The 24441-nt window shown below is 41.8% G+C and overlaps 1 protein-coding gene and 1 non-coding gene across 2 annotated transcripts in view; one reads left to right on the forward strand and one right to left on the reverse strand.

Annotated features, from left to right (window-relative positions):
* Positions 1-1293: 1293 nt before the first annotated feature.
* LRRN1 (leucine rich repeat neuronal 1) overlaps positions 1294-24441 on the reverse strand; it is a 49982-nt gene continuing 26834 nt past the window's right edge. Inside the window, exon 2 of the mRNA XM_038772567.1 lies at positions 1294-8244. Within this exon, the coding sequence (XP_038628495.1) occupies positions 5839-7989 (2151 nt within the window). The 5' untranslated portion in view covers positions 7990-8244 and the 3' untranslated portion in view covers positions 1294-5838. The remainder of the gene's footprint in view (positions 8245-24441) is intronic.
* Positions 12094-12231, forward strand: LOC119920646. The gene has a single exon (XR_005448377.1). It is a non-coding gene; the product is annotated as a small nucleolar RNA SNORA7 (small nucleolar RNA).

The following is a 24441-nucleotide window of genomic DNA, read 5'->3' on the forward strand; positions in this document are numbered from 1 at the left end:
CAAGGTTTTCCGCAACTGTTCATCTTTGCTGTTCCTTCCTTTGCTTTAAACTGTGATTCTTCAGGCACTGATGTTCAGAAATGTGAGTCATCCAGTGTCTGCTTTGGGAGAGCAGCATATTTCTTGCTTTACTAAGCAGCAAGGGTGAGGACCATTGACCTGGAATAAGTTGCAAGAGAAGGGAGTTTTCAAGTAAGTTCCTTTTAATAATGCAGGGTGTACTGATGACAGGGGTTCACTTCAGAACCTTATTTTTAGCCAGTTAAAGAAAACAAAAACTGGCTAAGAGGTAGGAAATGAAGGGCGGGGAATAAATGCCTTAACAATCTAAGTGGAAATGGCAGGCCCTCAGGTATTGGTGCTAGGATCAGTTTTATATGACAGCTTCATAAAGGAGCAGGAACAGGGCATGTACAATACATTCTCCATATTTTCAGATGACACTGTTCTTCTCAGGTTTGGGGAGGGTGGCCTGTTACGTAGATGAGGATAAACTGGAGAAAGAACTCCAGGAACTGGGTGAACTGAAAAATGGTATATAAGCATCAGTGTGTTAGTGCAACATGATACAACTGGGAGAAAATAACCCAAATCATGTGTTGTTGATAGGCTCAGAGCTATCAGTCACAACTCAGATCTCAAAGTCAGGGTTGATTGTGTTTTTGGTCCAATGTGTGCCAGCAGCCACGAAGCCCATCTGAATTCTGAGCATCACAGCATCATAATAATAATGATGGCATTTATTAAGCACTTACTATGTGCAAAGCAGTGTTCTAAGTGCTGGGGAGGTTACAAGGTGAACAGACTGCCCCACGGGGGGCTCACAGTCTTCATCCCCAGTTCACAGATGGGGTAACTGAGGCACAGAGAAGTGAAGTGACTTGCCCAAAGTCACACAGCTGACAATTGGCGGAGATGGGATTTGAACCCAAAACCTCTAACTCCAAAGCCCGTGCTCTTTCCACTGAGCCATTTCACAAAGGCATGGATTTGCCACTCTATAAAACCACAGTACAACCATACTGGGAGTATTGTGTGCAGGTTTGGTTGACACGTCTTAGGGAAGCCATTGTAGAAGTACGGAAAAGACAAAGAAGGATAATCCAAGATGAACATGGGAGTGGAGACTAAAAAGGTTCACATTCGTCAGCCCGGAAAGATGCAGCCTGAGAGAGGGCATGATTGAAGTTGAAAAACTTTGTGAAGAGTGTGGACAGGGAAAATATGGGATTGCTGTTCACCAAATCCCACAGCACCTGAACCAAGGGGACACTCATTTACTCTTAAGGGCAGTAGATACCAAACAAAAGGAAACACTTCTTCACCAACTGGGTGGTAAACCTGTGCATTTATTACTGTAGGAAGATATATAAGCGGAAAACCTTAGGAGGTATAAGAAATGGTTAAATTCACGATCCATAATGGATTACCTGAGGGGAAAGTTAGGAATGCAAGATGGTACATTCCTAAACAGTAGGGGTGCTTGTCAAGGAGGGTAACCAATCACAGTTCCTCCAAGTATCCCGTTGCTACTGTTGGAGGTAGGATATACTGGGATGGATGGACCATTGTTCTAACCCAGAAATTTCATTTCATCCACTCCTAACTCTTAACTCAGTTTCATGGAATGAGCAACAGAACTGCTTTTTGGCAGATGCCAAAGGTCTCATTTTTCATTTGCGGAGTAAAAGATTCCTTTCTGGTAATAAAATGCTGAAACCAACGAAAAACAATTTATTTAACACTTGCCTAAGAGGAAAAAACACTGTGGTTGAAGTTGTTGTATGCATAGTCTTTGATATTTCTTTCCCCAGGTCATGGTCCCATAACATTTCATGGTATATATGATGACAGCCCCAAAAATGGGTTACTAGAGGGAAAGTGATGTTAGGTGTACCATTTTTAGGCATTAGGATGACTGCCAAAGAGGGCAACCATCACACTGTTTCCTTTAAGCCTTCTGGTGCCACTCCCAGAGATGAAATGATGGGTTGGATGGGCCATTGCTTATGTTCTTAAGACCATTTATCCAGTTGAGGACAGAGTCTATGCATTTCAGGCCTAGTAGTTGAAATGTGAGATCAGAGAGTGGTTGGGCAGACAACGTTCAGCAAAGCTTTTTACTTTTCCAATGAGTGCTTAAAATGGTAATTATATTAAGATCCTGAAAAAGAAAGCAGGCGTATTGTCTATTATACTTCCACAGTAAGGCAGCCAAAAGCAAATAGAAGTATTTGAAATGAAGAGAACCGTTATGTCCACAAATTGTGGAATCAGTTTCTGGTGACCAAACGGAATATAGAAACAATCTGAAAGCTTCAGGACCTCTGCAGCTGGTTGAGAAAAGTTGTTAATTTGCTCTTGGATGCTGGAGATGTTCCTGTATATTCCTCAAGTCACTACTGCAGCTGTTATGTGACATAAGCATCACCTAGCCTTGTTCAGTGGTTTTCTATAAGGAAAAATGTTCCCTCCGGCTCAGGTTCACTTTTCGTGATTGTCGGTGGTTTGGGATTTTTTGTTTTTATTTTTTCTAAAAGAATGGTTCTAACAACAAGTAATTTGGGGGAGTTCAAGCTCAAAATTAATTTTTGGGTTGACGTGAAACACGCTCTGGGTCCCATTGAACCAGTTATTGGCACCCATACTAGCTTGAGGGAGAGAGTTGGTATAGAAGGATTGGATAAAGGGAACAAACTCCCAAGAACAAAGCAAGAAGCTGGTAAATTCAGTTAAGTGACTGAACTGTCTGACTTTGCCTAGGTGCAGGAGGACTAGCAAGGGATGGAGTGGAAATAACTTTAAAGGAGGAGTCAAAATGGGGAGCCCCACAGAATCATGGTGATTGCTCAAATGAATGCAAAGTAATTGAAAAATCAAAAATGGTGTTTGTGAAGGAAACGGGGCAAAGGCAGGAGTTTGCCAATCTCAACACAAACACACATCAATTCTTTGTTCTAATAAACTTTTGGTCCATCTGCTCTCAGAAGGATGGGAGAGAGTAAAAAAGTGAAGTGAAGGATACATATGCAGTGCATCAGGAATTCTCAATCTCTTCTTAAAACCTTTGAAAAACAGCTTCTATTAGGGATCACAATACTGATAAAGTTCATAGCCACGTGAATATTTTTTCAGGTGAAACCTTTGGCCCCAGTTGCAGACATGGCAGCAAAAGAATGAAATGATGTCAAAAGGCATCTGCAATTGCATGTCATGTAGCAGACTTGTGGTTTTGACCCTAGAAAAGAGCAGATGTTTAAGTCTATTTCCCCCGCTTCCCCGAAGTGAATTCTGGTTTGGTTTTGATTGGCAAAGAATGGTGATATCTGTTCCTTTTCACCAAGTGCTCAAAAGAGTTGTTCGTCTAGCCAGGCTGGTGGAATGATTTTTGGGATCAAATGTGGGGGAGTTGGATGTGCTCCCAGAATATCCTTGCCAAAGCGGGCAGATATTCAGCATGAGGAGGGGAAGAAAGAAAGAATATGAAATCTGGAGTAGACAGGTAATAATCACCACTGTCTAGGGTGCCATTACCTCAATTATCCATTCATACCTCACCTGATTATGTAATTTCCTTACAGGTCTAATTTATCCGTTTGCATTATATTACACAGAAGAAATAGTAGGCTAAAAGATTCACTTTTACATTTCTCTACCAAGTGATGGTACTTGTCAGCACAGATGACAAAAGACCTGAAGACTCTTTTGCTTGTAGCAGAAAAAGGTTTGAGGGCATTTCTTTATCAGCATTTGTGAGTACATCCGCAAACACACACCAGTCACCAGTCCCTTCCTCTCAAAGAAACATCAAATTTCAAGTAATCCTCTATCCTTTGGAGAAATAGAATTGATTCTCCAGTCCATTTGCAGATATGCTTTTCTGAGGCTATACAGGAGTGCCTGAATCTTTAGTTCTAGTCTCTCACCTAAGCTTTGAATAGTTCCTGTCATCATTTTGGATTCTGTGCTGACATCATGAAGATCTTGATTTTACCTTACTTTACATCATGGGATCTCCAGAGCTCAGGCCTTCTCACACTTCCACTTGCTTCCAAATCTTTCTAGCTAAAAGCTGCCTTTCACGTTAATCAAGTTCAGGGGAATTTCTCCAACTTATTTCCTGGACAGTTTTTTTCTTTTTCCCCTTTCCTTCTACCTGCTTATCTGGCTCATGTTGTCTTTCTGCCCCTTTCCACGACCTCATCATTCTCGATCTAGGAGATTTTCCTCTGCAGCTGCTGCAATTTGGAACAGACTTCCTTTATTTCTCTGCCCCATCACTTCACATTTTAAAATGCATTTCTTCCCCTTTACCTATGCTTCTTAATTCCTTTCTATCTTTGCTTTTGGCCTTAAAACTGAGAGCTCTCCTAATTTATTCACATGGGAATTCCTTTCTTTAACTTGAACCACATAACGCCTACAAAATTGCATCATTTAATTTAGCTAGGTGTTTTAGAGACAATTTTGGGGAAGAGATTCCAGCTATACAAAATAGTATTTATCTGTAGGCTACTCACTTGTTTGATAAATTTCAATTGGAATCACCAGCCTGAAAATGAATGTGTTCAAAAGGAAGAACATAAAATATTTTTGTACATTGTCTCTCTGTTTTATACTTCCAAAGGAAATACTAAGTGGCCTTTCATTCGTAATTTCCAGGATGATAGATTTAAAAAAGATATGTTAAAAAGTAGCTTGCAAGAAAAATGTATACAGAAAGAGAATGTGACATTCAATATATTTATGTACTAGGTACTACTTTGAAAACATGTCCGAATGTACATGTGGCGGTGACAAAGCTTTTTCTCTACATAATGTCTTTCTGATTCACTTCTTTTTGGTATTTTTAAATATAGAAACAAACTCTGTCATTTCAACCACCTCATTAAAATAGATAATTCTTTTTAGAAAACTGCTCAAATCATTTTATAGCTACCTTTAGAAAGTAATCTTCGAGAACATCTTGGGGTTTTTTTGCTGTTGAGAAAAACATTTACCAGTGTACCTACTAACGGCTATAAATAATACGTTATTGCCACTGTTCTAAAAAAAATCGGAACAAAACTATTTTATTATAGCTCTGTCTTCATTTTACACCACACATTGGTGGATTAAGCACAACAAAATTCTTGTCTTGTTTTAAAAGTGTCTACTAAATATAATAAAAAGAATAAGATAACAATTAACATGTAGTTTGTTACATTAAAAAATTGATATACATATTTCTATTACCTGTTAGCCTGGCCTAAGCTAATACAAAAAGAAAAGGAAAAGGTCATTTTTCAGTCAAAACATTCAATTCAGTTGATACAACATTACAGTACAGTCAACTAACATCATTCAACAAACGTAACAAGTCTCGTCTTTGCTTCTCTATTTAAAACTCTAGACCAGATTGTTACAAAAGGTTCAATGCAGTTTCAAAACTGAATGTTAGCTTTGGAAGGGCACTGTACTCTCTACTGATGGCTTCAGAAGAAAGGGGTCATGCTATTTGTGAAATCACAGGGTAACCCCAACCTGTTATTAATAGTTTTATTGAGTACTGAAGTTAGAATGGCATTATTAAGTTTAGCACAACAACTAAAATCAAATCATAGTAATTAAAAAACAAACAAACAACCAAACACAAACTGGAAGCTGAGAGAGGCTACCATTTGTGTCAAACCATTGCGATACGCTATACTAAAAAAATTTGAAATATCCACCCATCCTCACCACTCTGCCACAGACTAGCAAAGTCAAAAATACAAAAGTCTTCAACCTGTTACTTTTGCAGAATAAAGCAAAAAAGTCTTTGTGCTCCTTACTACCAGAAGCGAAATATCCACTGAGTTACCACATGTAATAGCTTCTGGATGTGTCGACTTGGGTGGGCTTGCTCTCTGCCGAACCGTCTTTCTCTTTTTCACTGTCAGCTTCCCAAAGGTTGATCAGTGGAGGATACAGTTCATTCAGTGGAATTGAAGAGGTTTTTTGCATATACTTCTTTAATGAGTGGTGGTAGTTTTTTCTCTTAAATCTTTTTGCGATGTATGCGGCAATGGAAGCCAGACTAATAACTGCAAACATGGATCCCATGACTGCTGCCAGGGCAGTACTGGTTTCTTGATCGGAAATGTCGAGTGCAAAAGCTGCATTTTTTGTCGTCACATTAACACACGACTTTTGGGTTTGTTGGTGGATGTTGGATACGGTAAGACACACTTCGTAGTCGGTGGAAGGCTGCAAGTGAGTTAAGTTGTATTCATGAACATCGACGGGGACCCTGGCTGTATAGGTGATGTGAGGGTTATCGATTTTCATGGTGGCAGATGACCATTTTAAATTGGAAGTCATGACATTGGAATTAACCTTCCAGGACACTAAAATGGAATGAGACTCAGTCTGTTTCACATAGATTTTCAGCACCTGGGTACCATCCAAAAGAGTCCCATTCACTTTAACTGTAGCAACGCGGGTGTCTGCCCCTTCTATGTTTTGAGCTACACAGGTGTACCTTCCCGAATCTTCCACCTGAATATTTGCTATTTCCAAAGTCCCTTCATTGCTTAGCTTGTATTTCTCTGAAAGAGTTTCGACGGTGATCTTGTTTCCGAGTGGGGTTACCCAGTAAATCTCTGGTTCGGGCTCTGCCATTGCCCGACAATCTAAGAAAACAGCCATCCCAATGTCCAGGTTCAAGTGATTTGGAAATGTGTCATGGGAAATCATAGGGAGGCACTGTTCACTGGAATCTTGTATTAAAACTTCTTTCACCTGCTGTCCTTTGTATTCTGGTGGCATAGCACAAAACATTGACAGGGGCTCCATAAATCGGATATTTGTTTTGTTGGAGTTTATCCAGTGAATGACACAATCACATCTAAGTGGATTGCTGTGAATACTGATTTCCCGCAGATTTGGAAGAGATTCTACTGTCTTTTGGTAAATGGCATTCAAGGCATTGTTGTTTAGCATGAGACTTTCCAGAGCTGGGACATCGCGAAATGCTAAGCGATGGATGTATGATAACTTTGGATTATTGGTGGCTTCTAGTTTTGTAAGTTCGGGTAAGTTGTCTAGGGCATATCGATCCACGGACACCAGCTCCCCCATGTTATTGATCCCCAGTTCTTTCAATCTCAGCATGTTTTTGAAGTCGCCTTCTTGGATTTTATGGATTGGGTTTTTGTTGAGATCTAGGAATTTTAAATTTGGAACTCTACGGAGTGCAAGCTGAGGAACTTTGACCAATTTGTTGTCATAAAATGAAAGACTTTCTAGACTGTCCAAGCCCACTAGGGCATTTCCAGGAATATCAGTGAGGTACATTCCTGCCAAAACCAAACTTCTTAAATTTGAAAGAGATCTAAAGTTCATATCTAAAATTCCAATGACTGGATTTTCCCCAATCATAAGGATTTCAAGGTTGGGTGTAGCATCGAACCAGCGACTATCAATAACCTTTAATTTGTTGGAGTTTAGATGGAGCCTTAATAGGTTTTTCAAGCCGGAAAACGCATTGGCGGAAATGCTGCTGATCTGGTTGTGGTTGATGTATAATTCTTGAAGGTTGCTGAGGTCCTGTAAGCAGTAATCAGTCATCTCAGTTATCTGATTTTCTTCCAGATGTAAAGTAGTGAGCTGAGTTAGATTTGCAAGCCCCACATCTCGGATGCTAGTGAAATTATTCTGTGAAAAATCTAACTCGGTTAAATTGAAAAGCTGCTGAAGTTCATCCAGAGTTTTGGCAATGTTGTTGCTCTGTAAGAGAAGTACCTGGGTGTCGCTTGAAAGGTTGCTGGGAATCTTTGTTAAGCGGAGGTCATTGCAGTCAACCGTTGTAGCTTCTCTGTAGGTTGATTGTGGTGTAAACCAGGGCCTGATTTCACAGACACAGAGCTGCGGACATTCATGACTCTGTATGGAAGACTCGGTTAGTGAACTTATCAGTAGCCCTAGCACCAACCGGCCAGCTATTAAGCCAAAGCTAATCTTGGCCATGCTGGTGTAGCCCAAGCTCTCTTACAGTGCAAATGTGCTATATAGTATAGATGTGAGAGCAAGCAGAAATTGGGAGCGTTCAAGCCAAGTTTAGGTTGAAACTATTGGACATCCAGAGATGGAAGGACGGCTCCTGGGGTTTTCAGAGGACAGCAAGTACTTGGGAGTTGCTTAACTCTGCCTCTCAATTCCAGGCGCTCACCCAAAGCTCTACTGCGTAAGTTGGTTCAGCCAAATCAGTGTCTGAAGATGTGCCTAAAAAACAGATCGGGACAGATGTTATATCCACTCCACACCTTTTGTACGTTGTGACCTTCTTTTCGGTGTTTTCCAAGGATTTATAATCAGTCAAATCGAATGATGTTCTTTTTGAAATTCACTGTTTACAAAATAAGTGAGTTTTAAAGGGCAAGACACTACATTAATGCCTGCCCCAATTTACTGAACCAAATTGATTTTGAAAAATTATTTACATCATCATGCAAATTAGAATTACTTGGACTATTCCCCCATGAATTAATACTTGAAAAAACTCCCACAGCCAACAGGGATATTTGGAAAAGCCCAAAGCTGTCATTTCTTTAAAAGCTGCAAAAATCTCAGCACCTACTCAAATCCAATAGTCATTAATCTCAATAGCTAAAAGGTAGCTTGAACTAATAGAAGTGATAATATGAAAGTTTTGCATCTTCCCCCGGGAGTACATTTCAAAGGAAGGCATTTCAAGACATAACTTATTAGGTATCTTATCTGACATTTTATTGTGATTCATCACTGGTGAAAGACCAATGATATCTCTTCAGCTGGAGTAACTGAATGAATGTAGGAGACATCTCTGCTACTTGAAGTGGCACCTCACACCACGTACTGTAATAAAGTCATTGGGTTTCACCTTTGACTGGATACTATTACTATGCCCTTCATTTTATTAATTTCAGAAGCTGGTATTCCTAATTAAGTCATTCATTTTGATCTTCATCAAATGTTGTTGGCTGCAAAGAAGTGCAACAAAGTAGTTAGTCCTCTTCTGCCACTTGTCTGCTGAGTGACCTTGGTTAAGTCACTTAATTTTCCTGGGCATCAGTTTCCTCATCTGTAAAATGGGGATTCGATACCTGTGATCCCTCCTACTTAGACCATGAGTCCCATGTGGCACAGGGACTATGTTTGACCTGACGAACTTGTATCTACCCCAGTGCTTAGAACAGTGCTTGACACATAGTAAGCACTTAACAAATGCCATCATCACACATACAACTTCAACTCTCTCCTGGACCCCCTCCAATCTGGCTTTTGCCCCCTTCACTCCACTGAAACTGCCCTCTCAGAGGTCACCAATGACCTCCTGCTTGCCAAATCCAATGGCTCCTACTCCATCCTAATCCTCCTCGACCTCTCAGCTGCCTTTGACACTATGGACCATCCCCTTCTCCTCAACACATTATCCAACCTTGGCTTCACTGACTCTGTTCTCTACTGGTTCCCCTTTTATCTCTCTGGCCATTCATTCTCAGTCTCCTTTGCAGACTCCTCCTGCTCCCATCCCCTAACTGTTGGGGTCCCTCAAGGGTCAGTTCTTGGTCCCTTTCAATTCTCCATCCCTTGGAGAACTCATTCTCTCCCATGGCTTTAACTATCATCTCTATGTGGATGACACCCAAATCTCTATCTCCTCCCCTGTTCCGTCTCCCTCCCTCCAAGCTCACATATGCACCTACCTTCAGGACAGCTCTACTTGGATGTCCTTCCGCCACCTCAAACTCAACATGTCCAAGACAGAGCTCCTTATCTTCCCTCCCAAACCCTGTCCTCTCCCGAACTTTCCCGTCACTGTGGACAGCATAACCATCCTTCCCATTTCACAAGCCCGCAACCTTGGTGTCATCCTTGACTCCACTCTCTCATTCACCCCACACAGCTATTCCGTCACCAAATCCTTCCGGTCTCACCTTCATAACATCGCCAAGATCCGCCCTTTCCTCTCCATCCAAACCGCTACCATGTTAGTACAATCACTTGTTCTGTCCCGACTGGATTACTGAATCAGTCTGCTTTCTGACCTCCCAACCTCCTGCCTCTTCACTTCAGTCCATGCTTCACTCTGCTGCCCGGATTATCTTTCTAATTGAATGAACAAATGAATCTTTCTAAAGAAATGTTCAGAGAATTTCATACCCCCTCCGCAAAAATCTCTTGTGGTTGCTTATCAACCTCCCTATCAAACAAAAACTCCTCACTAATTGGCTTTAAATCTCTCCATCACCTTGCTCCTTCTTACCTCACCACCCTTCTCTCCTCCTACATCCCAGCCCTCACACTCCAATCCTTTTCTGCTATCCTCCTCACTGTGCCTCATTCTTGCCTGTCCCGCCGTCAACCCCGGCCCATGTCCTGCCTCTGGCCTGGAATGCCCTCCCTCTTCAAATCCACCAAACAGTCTTCCTCCCTTCAAAACCCTACTGAAGGCTCACCTCCTCTAGGAGGCCTTCCCAGACTAAGCCCCCCCTTTTCCTCAGCTCCCTCTCCATTCTGCCTCACCTCGACTCACTCCCTTTTCCTCTTCCCCCTGCCCCATAGCAGTTATGTATATATCTATAATTCTATTTATTTATATTGATGCCTGTTTTACTTGTTTTTATGTCTGTCTTCCCCCTTCTAGACTGTAAGCCCGGTGTGGGCAGGGATTGTCTCTACTGCTGAATTGTACTTTCCAACCACTTAGAACAGTGCTCTGCACACAGTAAGCACTCAGTAAATATGACTGAATGAATGAATGAAATATCATCATAATAGTCTACAGTCTACTTTGATTCAAATACACCCCTTTGAGGTTAGAAATGACTTACCTACATAACAAATATCATCATAATAGTCTGTCTACAGCCAGTCTATATTGATTCAAATACACCCTTTTGAAGTGAGAAATGCCTTGCCTTACCTACAGTGGTAGTGTGAAATTTTTTTTGTCACTTTCTAGATCTTATGTTTTAATGGTGTGTAAAATACATCATGGAGTGGCAGTGCTTCTTCAGTTTTAGATGGGACTCGAGTCCTGAAGGAAAGGATTTCAAATAGAATAAAATGTTTTCTGGGAAATGCCATATTTATTCTAGTATTATGCCCTTTGTAGCCTTTACATTTACTCTCAATAGAAGTGCCAGAGTGTTGATGGACATCTTAGTGGCTTTTGGTCTGCAGTTTACAATATGAAAATACTCCCCAGTTGTACATGAGCAAACTGTGGCTTGAACCCAAACTGCAAAATGAAAACAATCCCAGACAAAACTACATCCCAACCACCTACTTCTGGTTTTACTAGATGACCACTTAAATGGTGTATTGGGTCAAAAGGCAGTGACACATTATTTGGTGGGGTTTGGTTGCCTTCTTTAGGTGAAAGATGTAATTTCCTTTTTAACCAGAAATCTTCCATAGAAATGACTTGCACATTATAACTTCCAATCTTCCTTAACCTAAGGGAAATCAAATGGAGCAATACAGGAAAATCCAGTGTAGTCCAGAAGTAACTTTTGATAGGTTCCACTTGCCCAAGCAATTTGAATGCTACTGTTTATGACAGAAACCCCATTAGTGTATAAAATAGTGAGGTATAAAGTTCTCTGGCAAAATAATTCTTTGATCAGGAAGGAAGTGTGGTTCCAGCATGTATCTAACACAGTAAGAGAAAAATCTTGTAACTCAGATTGGAGATTTATAGATTGGAGAACAGGGAATTTGGCTGGGAAAAGAGGCTCCAATCTGACCTCCAGCAGACCGGCTTGTGCAACACGTAATGCCCTATCAAGGCTCTGAGTAGGGAAGAAACACATTCTGCATTAGGGCACTTTACTACCTTTGTTGCAAAACTGTTTAATCTTATACCCCAAATCTCATTACTACTATACACCATCACAGAGTTTTATCTCCTCTATCAGTGAATGCCTCACATTAGCCATGTTTACATGGGGCAGAATCTCTCAGGTTGAAACAGCTAACAGAATGAACATTTGTCTTACTGGCTCTAATGATATCTGACTCAGTCATCAGATAATAAACTTAGTTTTGTCTCCTTCTGCTTGCAATTCAACTGGCTAGGACCAAAACCCCCTCTTAGGATCGCACCTGGAGAGTTTCCAGGACTCTACCAGGCTCGGCTACTGGAGGGAGAGTCAAGCAGAGGCCTACCCATTCCATTCCTAGCTTGAGCAGTGGCTAGCGAGTGGAAGGCAATCTGCTACAAGTCAAAACTACCCTGTGCTGGGCAGCAGCTGCATGGGAGAGAGTCAAGTTTACTGCATGGAAGGCGGCAATGGTAAACCACTTCCGTATTTTTACCAAGAAAGCTCTATGGATACACTACCAGAACGACTGCAGATGGAGGTGGGGTGTTCTGGGAGAGATGTGTCCATGGAGTCGCTATGGATCGGAGACGACTCAACAGCACAAAACAAGGCAAGGATCAAAGGCACTTTGGGTCAGGTCATGCAGATGAGTTTTTTTTTCCCCTTGTAAACTTGGATTCTTGGATTCCCACTTCTTTGACAGCTGCAGCCCAAGCACGTTGGTCACTCTGTGCACCTATGCCTCACCCCACCTGCATTCTACATGGACCTTGGAGAGCAACTTGGGTGGCTTTGGTGGGTAGGGAGAATTTTTTATTGTAGTTTTTAAGCGCTTACTATGTGCCAGGCACTGTACTAAGTGCTGGGGTAGATACAGGCTAATCAAGTTGGACCCAAGCCATGACCTACACAGGACTCCCAGTGTACATCCCCATTTAACAGGTGAAGTAACTGAGGCTCAGGAAAGTTACATGATTTGCCCAGAGTCACCCAGCAGACAAGTGGCAGAGCTGGGATTAGAACCCAAATCCTTCTGAATTCCAGGCTTGCACTTCTCCACTACAGTTTCTCTATGCAGGGAGGGGCTGAAAATCCTAAAATGCAGCATGTCAGTCATTCAGAGATGGGAAAGTTGGGTTTTGCTGGGGGGACTTGGAGGTGGGCTAAGGATCTGGGGCTCCAACATATTAACCTTGTCTGCACTAGAAAATTCCTACTAATTTTATTTTGACAAAAAATCAGTATTCCCACTAAGGTTTTATTATACTGTAACCCTCTGCATTTCATAAATAGTAAGTTTTTTAAATCATACCATCATCAATGGAATTTGTGTTCAGAGCACGGTACTAAGTGCTTGGGAGAGTATAGGTGGAACTACTTTACGTCATTACTAAATTGTTCCTTATTTAAGATTTGCCCAAGACCCTGTGAAGTTTGTTCAACTAAATATCATACACTTCTCTTTTGGATTTTGGCAAGCGCGATAGTCTCATCTGTTTGTGGATGTATTGTACTCTCCCAAGCTCTTAGTACAGTGCTCCGCACACAGTAAGTGCTCAATGAACATGATTGAATGAATTAACTTGATTCTTGATTCCCTGGAAATTAATCAATCGATCCATGGTATTTATTGTGTGATTTATTTTGTGCGGAGCACTGTACTAAGCTTACTTTAACATATAATCTTTATCAAATCTGATCTTTAAGAATTGATGTTTAATTAATTATATAACAGAGTTAGTGGCATTTGGTAACATGTCTTGCAGAATTATTTGAGAAAGATTTAATGGTACCAGCTGAATACTAATTTAGTATCTCAGTTCATCTTGTTTTCTGATTATCTTTCAAGGGACTCTTTTGTATGTTTTAAGCAAGACATTTACTCCAATGTTTGAATCTAATTCTGTGGGATGACATTTTCCAGTAATCTCCAATAGCAGCACCTAAAACTCAAAATTCTAGTTTTGTTGCTTAACTGGTAAGTGCCTTGTGGGCAGGGACTCTGTCACTTGCTGGTTTTGCATATTCTCAATGGCTTAGTACAGTGCATTTCACCCAGTGGGTGTTCAGTAACTACTATTGATTGGTAATATTTTTCTCATCCTCTGACCGTAAAGCAGCAATAGCAAAAGCAATCATAGTGAAAATAGCCACTTAACAAATCTTGCCTATTAGATTATCTAGAAAGTTATAACAGGATACGACTAGATTATCCATAATTTATTTGTATCCTTTTCACATCTCATATGACAGTTTTGCCAGAATTGATAATTCAATTTCTTCTTAAAATAGCTTAAGATAAAGAATCCTGCAGTTAAATGAAACAATTACTCAATGCTAATTCTTCATGCTAAAACTGCAATGGCCAGAAGAGTAAGATTTCATAATCTTTCCTGAGGAAACTAGAAGAACAATGAAACCTGATTTTTTAGCCAAAGGAGGAAAAGTGTTTTTTTTTTTTCTGAAGGACTGATCCCACTCACTGGGAGGTAAAAAAAAAAATGAACTTAATTGTATCAGACCTGCTTCAGTTAATATTTTCCGTTTGCAAGTCCGTGAGTCTAAGAACAGGCTGTTTTATATGAAAAAAATAGTAAAACTGAAGAGTGTGCTGGAATTTAATTCTTCCCTTGACTCAAACTTCCCATTTCCTCCTTTAATAATTAAAAATGGTCTATCCACCCACTAGTTTGAATATTACGCATAGCTAAATGGGCCATTTTCTTGAGGACAGGTGTTAGTGATTGCTGTAGGATACATTTGGGAGGTACAGCCTGATAGTCTCTAGAATGCCCTTAGAATAAAATCATTCTTGTGCATTAATAAAGCTATTATGGAATGACATTCCTGTCTGGAACTCTTTTGCAGAACACTATGTTACCGAGAGCCCACATGATTGATCAGTAAGCAAAGGAGCTGGTCTCAGTGAGCTAATGAATTGAATAAAAGTTACAGGTTTATGATATCTAACTGTGGCTCTGCCATAAAATCTGGGCAAACTTGAGCCAGTCACTTAGCTCTGTTTCTCCATTTCCACTGCTAAAGGTGGAGTCAATGGAGGGAATTACAGGACCAGAAGGGATTTTAACACAACCCGAAATCAGCTGCTCCATCCTCCGGCTTTGGGATAGTTTGCAATCAAGCCATCCCTGGAAAAATAGTTGTTTGCGGGAGTGATGGAGTTGGAAGGTCTTACAGTGCTTAATTCAAACAGGGGAAAGGCCTTCCCCTTTTGCTGGCTCTGCTACCTAATCTATTGTCTCTCTGTCGGAAAGTAACTCAAATAAGGGGATGTGGGAGTGGCTGAGTAATAATAATAATAATAATGTTGGCATTTGTTAAGCGCTTACTATGTGCAAAGCACTGTTCTAAGCGCTGTGGGGGATACAAAGTGATCAGGTTGCCCCACGTGGGGCTCACAGTCTTAATCCCCATTTTATAGATGAGGGAACTGAGGCTCCGAGAAGTGAAGTGACTTGCCCAAGGTCACACAGCAGACATGTGGCGGAGCCAGGATTTGAGCCAAAGCCCGGGCTCTTTCCACTGAGCCACGCTGTAGGGGCCATTCCTCTATTACTGGTACCGAATGACAGCACGAGTATTTAGAACCTGGAAAAATGCTCCTCCCAAACTGCTTAGAGTGCTCTTGCTCTGTCTTCCACCACTTTAGTCAACTTGGCAAGGCCTGGCACAAATCAAGCTCAAAAACCAGCTCCTACGAATAATAATACTAATGATAATAACATATATCAGCCACCTGTTTTAGACCTACCATGCAAGAAGTTTACATATTTATTTTTTAAGGTCTTGATCATGAAACTTCCTTGTGTATACTTAAAACATTTCGAGCAGTGGCCCACAAGATAGCTGCTTTCCTGCATTGGTTTGAATACAATCCTGGCTGACTTTTCCTACAAAACCACTTCCCCATAGGAAAACCTGGTCTGTGGAGAAAAATCCTTGGCAACCAACTCTGAACATAAAAATAAATCATGGCTACCCACACCCTTCTACACCACTCCCTAGTGCACAGGCATCCAAGAACAATAGAGGTTACCGTTTCTCACCATCCTTTGAAAGTGGCTGGAGGTAGCAGTGGGCAACTGAGAGTCATTTCAATTGATCATTCAATCACTGGTATTTATTGAGCACTTATATCTGTAATTTCTTTATATTAACATCTGCCTCTCCCCCCCCCCCCCCAAACTGTAAGCTCGTTGTGGGCAGGGGATATGTCTGTTTATTGCTGCGTTGTACTTTCCCAAGCACTTAGTACAGTGCTCTGCACACAAATCTACATCTCTGCCCCTGCTCTCTCTCCCTCCCTCCAGGCTCGCATCTCCTCCTGCCTTCAGGACATCTCCATCTGGATATCTGCCCGCCACCTAAAACTCAACATGTCCAAGACTGAACTCCTTGTCTTCCCTCCCAAACCCTGCCCTCTCCCTGATTTTCCCATCACTGTTGATGGCACTACCATCCTTCCCGTCTCACAAGCCCTCAACCTTGGTATCATCCTCGACTCCGCTCTCCCGTTCACCCCTCACATCCAAGCCGTCACCAAAACCTGCCGGTCTCACCTCTGCAACATTGCCAAGATCCACCCTTTCCTCTCCATCCAAACTGCTACCCTGCTCGTTCAAGCTCTCATCCTATCCCGTCTGGATTACTGTATCAGCCTCCTCTCCGATCTCCCATCCTCCTGTCTCTCCCCACTTCAATCCATACTTCACTCCGCTGGATTGTCTTTGTCCAGAAACGCTCTGGGCATGTTACTCCCCTCCTCAAAAATCTCCAGTGGTTACCAATCAACCGACGCATCAGGCAGAAACTCCTCACCCTCGGCTTCAAGGCTCTCCATCACCTCACCCCCTCCTACCTCACCTCCCTTCTCTCCTTCTATAGCCCAGCCTGAACCCTCTGCTACTCTGCCGCTAATCTCCTCACCGTGCCTCGTTCTCACCTGTCCCGCCGTCGACCCCCGGCCCACGTCATCCCCCCGGCCTGGAATGCCCTCCCTCCCGACATCCGCCAAGCTAGCTCTCTTCCTCCCTTCAAAACCCTACTGAGAGCTCAGCTCCTCCAGGAGGCCTTCCCAGACTGAGCCCCCTCCTTCCTCTGCCCCTCCTCCCCCTCTCCATCCCCCCCGCCTTACCTCCTTCCCTTCCCCACAGCACCTGTATATGTGTATATATGTTTGTATGTATTTATTACTCTATTTTACTTGTACATATTTATTCTATTTATTTTATTTTGTTAATATGTTTTGTTCTTTGTCTCCCCCTTCTAGACTGTGAGCCCACTGTTGGGTAGGGGCCATCTCTATATGTTGCCAACTTGTACTTCCCAAGCGCTTAGTACAGTGCTCTGCACACAGTAAGTGCTCAATAAATATGATTGAATGAATGAGTAGGCATTCAATAAATAGGATAGACTGAGTGACTGCAGAACACTGTATATTAAGTGCTTGGGAGAGTACCGTGCAATAAAGTTGGTAAAAAATGATCCCTGCCCACAAGGAACTTACAGGCTACTGGGAAGACAGACATTAAAATAAATTACAGACAGGGGAAATGGCAGAGTACAAGAATATATATTAGAGTGCCATGGGGGTGGGGTGAGGTGAGTATCAAAATGCTTAAGGGGTAAAGACCTAAGTGCATAGGTGATACAGAAGGAGCTGCTACCATGGTAGTAACAATAACTCATCCTATCCCACCTAAAAATACTGCATCAACCGCTTTTCTGACCTCCCAACCTCCTGCCTCTCCCCACTCCAGTCCATAATTTACTCTGCTGCCTGGATCATCATTCTACAGAAATATTCTGGGTATGTCATCCCCCTCCTCAAAAATCTCCAGTGGTTGCCAATCAACCTTCGCATGAAGCAAAAACCCCTCACTATTGACTTTAAAGCACTCCATCACCTTGCCCCCTCCTACCTCCTCATTTCTCTCCTTCTACAACCCGGCCCTCACACTTTGCTCCTCTGGTGCTAACCTTCTCACTCTGTCTCAATCTCTCTTGTCTCGCCGCTGACCCCTGGCCCACGTCCTACCTCTGGCCTGAAATGCCCTCCCTCCTCACATCTGCCAGACAATTATTCTCCCCCCCACCCCTTTAAAGTCTTACTACTGAAGGCATATCTCCTCCAAGAGGCCTTCCCAGACTAAGCCTCACTTTTCCTCATCTCCCACTCCCTTCTGCGGCACCCTGACTTGCTCCCTTTTCTCTCCCCCCCTCTCCCTGCCCCACAGCACTTGTGTGTATATATATATATATATATATATATATATATATATATATATATATATATGTAATTTTATTATCTTGATGTCTATTTACTTAAACTGATGTTTGTCTCTCTCCCTCTAGACTGTGAGCTTGTTTTGAGCAGGGATTGTCTCTCTTTATTGCTATATTGTATTTTCCCAAGCGCTTAGTATAGTGCTCTGAACACAATAAGTGCTCAATAAGTACAATTGAATGAATGAATGAAAAAATGAATAGGGTGGGGAAATGAGGGGTTAGTTGGGGAAGACTTCTTGGAGAAGATACACTTTAGTGGAGCTTTGAAAATTGAAAAAGTGGTGGTCTCTAAGATATGAAGGGGAAGAGAGTTCCAGGCAGGAAGGAGGATGTGAAAGTCAAAATCGAGGTACAGTGAGTGAGTTGGTGTTGGAGGAGGAAATTGCCCAGCCTGGTTCATAGTGGCAGATGAGTGAGGATAGATAGGAGGGGTCGGGCTAACTGAGTGCCTTCAAGTTGATGGTTAGGAGTTTCTGTTTGATGTGGAGATTTTTGTAAGGTTTTGATGAGTGGGGGGATATGTGCAGAACATTTTTTTACACTCAAAGATTGAGTAACCACACTGTGCTCACATAAAATATAAAAACCCACTCTTTTTGATCCCCTGGTAGATTACCTGGTAATGAAGCAGACAAATTTAGGGGGACCTTTGTAACCTTTGTAATGGGGTGTCTGTATTGGTCCTTGGAACCTCAGGTGGCCAACAGTGATGAAGTTCACCTGAGGGTTTCTCTAAATAGCACAGCTCAGATACCCAGGACTCCTACATCTTCACCAAAATAACAGAATTTATTGAGCACCTACTGAGTGTAGCATGTTCAGTTAGGTGCTTGGGGATGATATAGATGTGTAGGACACAATCCCTGTTCTCAAAGAGGTCTCATTATAATTGGAAAGATGGCTAGATGACTTAAGAGAGTGGTACAAGTGAGACAGTGGTTGGATTAGAGCCTGCTTCATGGAAGAGGTTGCTCTTTAGAGTAGCTTGAAAAATGAAGAAGCCATGATTTGGCAAAATTTAGGAGAGAGAACATTCCAGGTGGGAGGAAAGGTGTGAGCAATGGGAAGCATTGGGAAGCAGCATGGCCTATTAGAAAGAGCATGGGCCTGTGAGTCAGAGGACCTGGGTTCTAAACCTGACTCTGCCATTTGTCTGCTGTGTGACCTTGGGCAAGTCACTTAAGTTCTCCATGCCTCAGTTCCCTCATCTGTAAAAATGGGGATTAAATCCTACTCCTCCCCTCCCCGATTTAGACTATGTGGGACAGGGACTGTGTCCAACCTGATTATTTTGAGTCTACATCAGGGCTTAGAAGAGTGCTTGACCCACAGTAAGAGCTTAACAAACACCATTAAAACAAAAAAAGCAGTGGGCAGGTTAAAAATGAGAAATGCTTAGCAAATTAGGAAGGAACATGAGCTGGTGTGGTGATGATGATGATAGTATTTGTTAAGCACTTACTATGTACAAAGCACTGTTCTAAGCACTGGGGAGGTTACAAGGTGATCAGGTGGTAGTGGGAGAAGAAAGCAGATTGGTAAAGTAATGGTCAGGAGTTTTGTTTTATGAGAAAATCCTTTGAGGTGGACAGTGGTATGCCCCGATTGGCATTCTAGAAAGAAAGAAAGAACTTGTAGCTGTATTAAAGAGAGAAAGAGGGAAGTAGATGGTAGACAAGTAATGAGACTGTTATAATAGGTCTTATTAGTGAAGAAGGGATAGATGTGTGAAATAATCTAGAAGGATAACAGGCAGAATAAGGAAATGGAATGTGGGAGCTTTCTGATTAGTAGCCTGTGTCCTGATTTGTTTTTCTAGTATCAGTGAATCAATCATATTTATTGAGCACTTACTGTGTGCAGAGAGCACTGTAATAAGCTCTTGGGAGACTACAATACAACAGAGTAGGTAGACATGAGCAGCATGGACTAGTGGCAAGAGCATGGGCTTAATAATAATAATAATAATGGCATTTATTAAGCACTTACTATGTGCAATGCACTGTTCTAAGCCCTGGGAAGTTTACAAGGTGATCAGGTTGTCCCACAGGGGGCTCACAGTCTTAATATCCATTTTACAGATGAGGGAACTGAGGCACAGAGAAGTAAAGTTAATTGCCCAAAGTCATACAGTTGACAATTGGCAGAGGCAGGATTTGAACCCATGACCTCTGATTCCAAAGCCTGGGCTCCTTCCACTGAGCCATGCTGCTTCTCGGGCTTGGGAGTCAGAGGAGGTGGGTTCTAATCCTGTCTCCACCACTTGCCTGCTGTGTGACCTTGGGCAAGTCACTTAAGTTCTCTGTGCCTCAGTTACCTCATCTGTAAAAGGGGGATTAAGATTGTGAGCCCCATGAGGGACAGGGACTGTGTCCAACCTGATTACCTTGTATCTACCCCAGCGCTTAGAATAGCGCTTGACACACAGTAAGCATTTATGAAATACCATTATTTTTATTATTATCAGACACATTCCTTGCCCACATCATGCTCACAGTCTAGGGAACCATCAATTAATTATATTTATTGCATGCTTACTGTGGACAGAGCACTGTATTAAGTGCTTGGGAGAATGCAATAGAAAAAATTGGTAGACACATTCCCTGTTGACGAGGAGCTCACGGTCTAGGCGGGGAGATAGATATTACTATCAATTACAGATGTTACATAAGTGCAGAAGGGCTGAGAGTGGGGTGATTAAAGGGTACAAACCCAACTTCAAGGGCAACACAGAAGGATGAAGGAATAGATGACCTCCTTCAAGCCAAACACACTCCCTAGCCTAGTCCCATGTCTAGCCAACAGTGTATGTGTTAAAGAGCTGTCTGAGATACAGTCTGAAGTCATAGGAAAGAATATTCTATGCAACCTCAGACAGTGCTGGGCTCTCCTCTGCTGTGTAGGCTGCTACTAAGGGTTGTCCTTCATGTATGGGGGTCTTAGATACTTTCTAAACTTAGGTAGACATGTAATATCTTAGAAATGAATCAATCAGCCATATTTATTGAGTACTACTTGTATTGGAGAGAACAAGAGAAGCAGCATGGCCTAGTGGATAGAGCACGGGTCTGAGAGTCGGAAGGACCTGGGTTCTAATCTCAGCTCTGCAGCTTGTTTGCTGGGTGTCCTTGGACAAGTCATTTAACTTCTCTGTGCCTCAGTTAGCTCATCTGCAAAGTCGGGAGTAATACTATGAGCCCCATGTGGGACATTGACAGCATCCAACCTGATTAACTTGTACAGCGCTTAGAACAGTGCCTGGCTGGCACATGGTAAGTGCTTAACAAACATCATAAAAAAGAGAATTAGCAGGCATGATCCCTGCCCTCTACAGCCTGATCTCAATTAAGCTATTTAAGCTACAGTTCTTTTAGACTGTGAGCCCACTGTTGGGTAGGGACTGTCTCTATATGTTGCCAATTTGTACTTCCCAAGCGCTTAGTACAGTGCTCTGCACATAGTAAGCGCTCAGTAAATACGATTGATGATGATGATGATTTGACCTATTTGGGACTCCATTTCTTCATTCTCTAAAATGGGGACAAGATTACCTTTCCCCCTAATTCTTCCCAAGCATGCAGTAACTATAGTCTTCTCCCAAAGTTGTTGCTGTGTCATGAGCTTAAAAAGAGGTGTGATTATATTGTTATTATGTATTTATTCAAGAGATTATTTGAGGGCCTTTTTAGTATTCCCTTCTCTAAAAATTGATCCCCCATATTATATCAACTACATAAATTAAAACTGCCTTGGAACAAATTTATCTTGAATAGTGATTCTTTCAGAACGTTACCTCAACACTGAGTTTAATTCATTGCAGCAACTCCTTTATTTCCTTTTAAGTTTTTTTATTTAATATACTGACTACATAACTTGTCAGAGCTTCAATTGAAAATTGACAAACTTATACTAATGACTTCTTATACATTTCAAGGAAAAGTAAAAAAAAATGGAATACTAGTTTTCTGAAGGTTTAAATTAGAAGAGCCATGCATTATCAGGAGCTTCAGGAGCTAATTGGCAAAGAAGCTACAAAATGAGAACTGCATCATGGAATGACAAGGGCAGATCGATATCCATTCCTTCAGGCTCTGCGGCTGAGGAGGGAGCATAAAGCTATTCTCTTCCACAGCCTGCACCTTGACCCCAATCAACCATCTTACAATACATCCTCTTGTCTACAGGTCAACTGGGCAAGAAAGTGTGGATAACTCCTGCAGCCTATTGTAAATTTCGATATACAAACTCAAGTGCATGACATATACTCCATACCAGATACAGTCAGAATCCCAGCAGCGAAGCAGGATGGCCTAGTGGAAAGAGCTCGGGCTTGGGAGTCAGAAGACCTGGGTTCTAATCCCGGTTCCACCACTTGCCTGCTGTGTGATCTCAGGCAAGTCACTAAACTTTTCTGGGCCTCAGTTACCTCATCTGTAAAATGGGGATTAAGACTATGAGCCCTGAGGGACAGGGACTTTGTGTCCAACCTGATTACCTTGTATCTACCCCAGTGCTTTACTACAGTGCGTGGCACATAGTAAGTGCTTAACCAATACCATTTTTTTAAAAAAATAGTATCTTTGGGTATGAGGAGCAACTATATATACACTGCATGTTTGGCATGGACATAATGCAATCTGGTAATTAGGGATAAAAGATATGGTCAAACACAAACAGTCATTGTTGATTCTCAAAAGGAATGCAAACAGGTCCTAATTAAATTCAGCTGATGGAATCATAGATGAGATCTACTGTACAGAGACAGTAGGGTGGGGGATGGCCCTGGGGGAGGGGTGGGCGGCGTGAGAGGGGAGTGAAAATGCTTTAAGAGCTGGGAATGCGCAAAAACTCATTCTGTTTCCTGGGTGCTGTCAAAATGAAGCTATATTTAAAAGGCCAAACAGATTTAACAGTAGAGGGATTAAGAGATTGGTTCCATAGCATGTGTTTAATTTTTATTGCACCTTGTGGTTTGCAAGAATTCTGGAATTCACAGGAAGTTTAAAACTGCTGGTGCATCAAAACATGACTAGGTGTCAAAAAAAAAAGGTAAAGCACTATTGAATATGGAAGGTGCTGTTGCTAGCTCCCCAGTGATCACACAATTACAGGTGTTGTTGTCTTAGAAGAGCATTGCCACGTGGTGTTTAAAGAGAAGATGCCATTTTTAAAGAAAATAATGCTGTGCAATCATTTTGAATGATAGAGTGATAACTGTTTGCATGCTGGTTATTTAGTATTTTCATTCAATCATACTTTTTGAGCACTGTGTGCAGAGCATACAGTTTAAGCAACAATCCTATTAATTTATGGGTCATTATTTCAAGCACCACATTAAAACTAGAGACCCATCAGAACCTTACCTGAAGTATGTAGGGTTAATAATCTCACCAGGTAACAAAAAGCAGAATGTGAATTCCTTGTGAGCAGAGGACATGTCTCTTCGCTGGTCTGTACTTCCCAAGCATTTAATAGAGTGCATTGTATCTATTGGGTACTCAAAACTTACTACCACTGCTACTAGTACTACCTCTACCACGGGACTGACATTTTCAAGAGTCAATTAATTTCAAACCTAAAACTGATATAAAAGGACTCATTCAATTCTTTGTGAAGGTGCTGAGTTACAAAAACATGCAATAAAAGTTGTTAATGGAAGAAAAAAGTAAAGGAGATTAGGGAAATTAATTATGCACATAAGTATGTTAAATGTTGATATGTGCATATATATCTCAGCACATAGTCTTCTTCCTTGAAATTGCCGATTATTTCTGCCTCACCCTTTTCCCATGGGAATCAATTTCAGTTGGTCATTAACCACTTCAAGAAGTAGTTTGAATTAAGGCATGAGCAAAAATGGTAGTCCTGCCCTTCTAGCATCTCTCCAGACTATCTCTAGATCCGCACATCCAACCTGAAAAAGATGGGAAAACCTGGGAGTGGGGCACATGGTTGGATGTGTCCTTTATTCTTGGCTCTGCCCTTCTGATTCCTCCACTGCCTGTTGGCTTGATCCTACCCCTTTCCTGAGACCTGTAGCCCAGAAGCTCCTAGGAGTGAATGTCCCTCATTGGATCTCTAGTTGCTTCCCCCACGCTCCACTATAGCCAGCTGCCTGGGCCTGAAAACTTGCTAGATCAAGTCATGCTATGTATGCCTGGAGATCATGGAAGAGATTCCAAGTGCGGAGCCAGATAATAATAATAATTAATAATAATTATGGTATTTGCTAAGCGTTTACTATGTGCCAAGCATTGTTCTAAGCACTGGGGTAGATACAAGGTAATCAGGTTGTCCCACG

The sequence above is a fragment of the Tachyglossus aculeatus genome, chromosome X1 (genome assembly GCF_015852505.1).
Source record: "Tachyglossus aculeatus isolate mTacAcu1 chromosome X1, mTacAcu1.pri, whole genome shotgun sequence".
Taxonomy (NCBI): domain Eukaryota; kingdom Metazoa; phylum Chordata; class Mammalia; order Monotremata; family Tachyglossidae; genus Tachyglossus; species Tachyglossus aculeatus.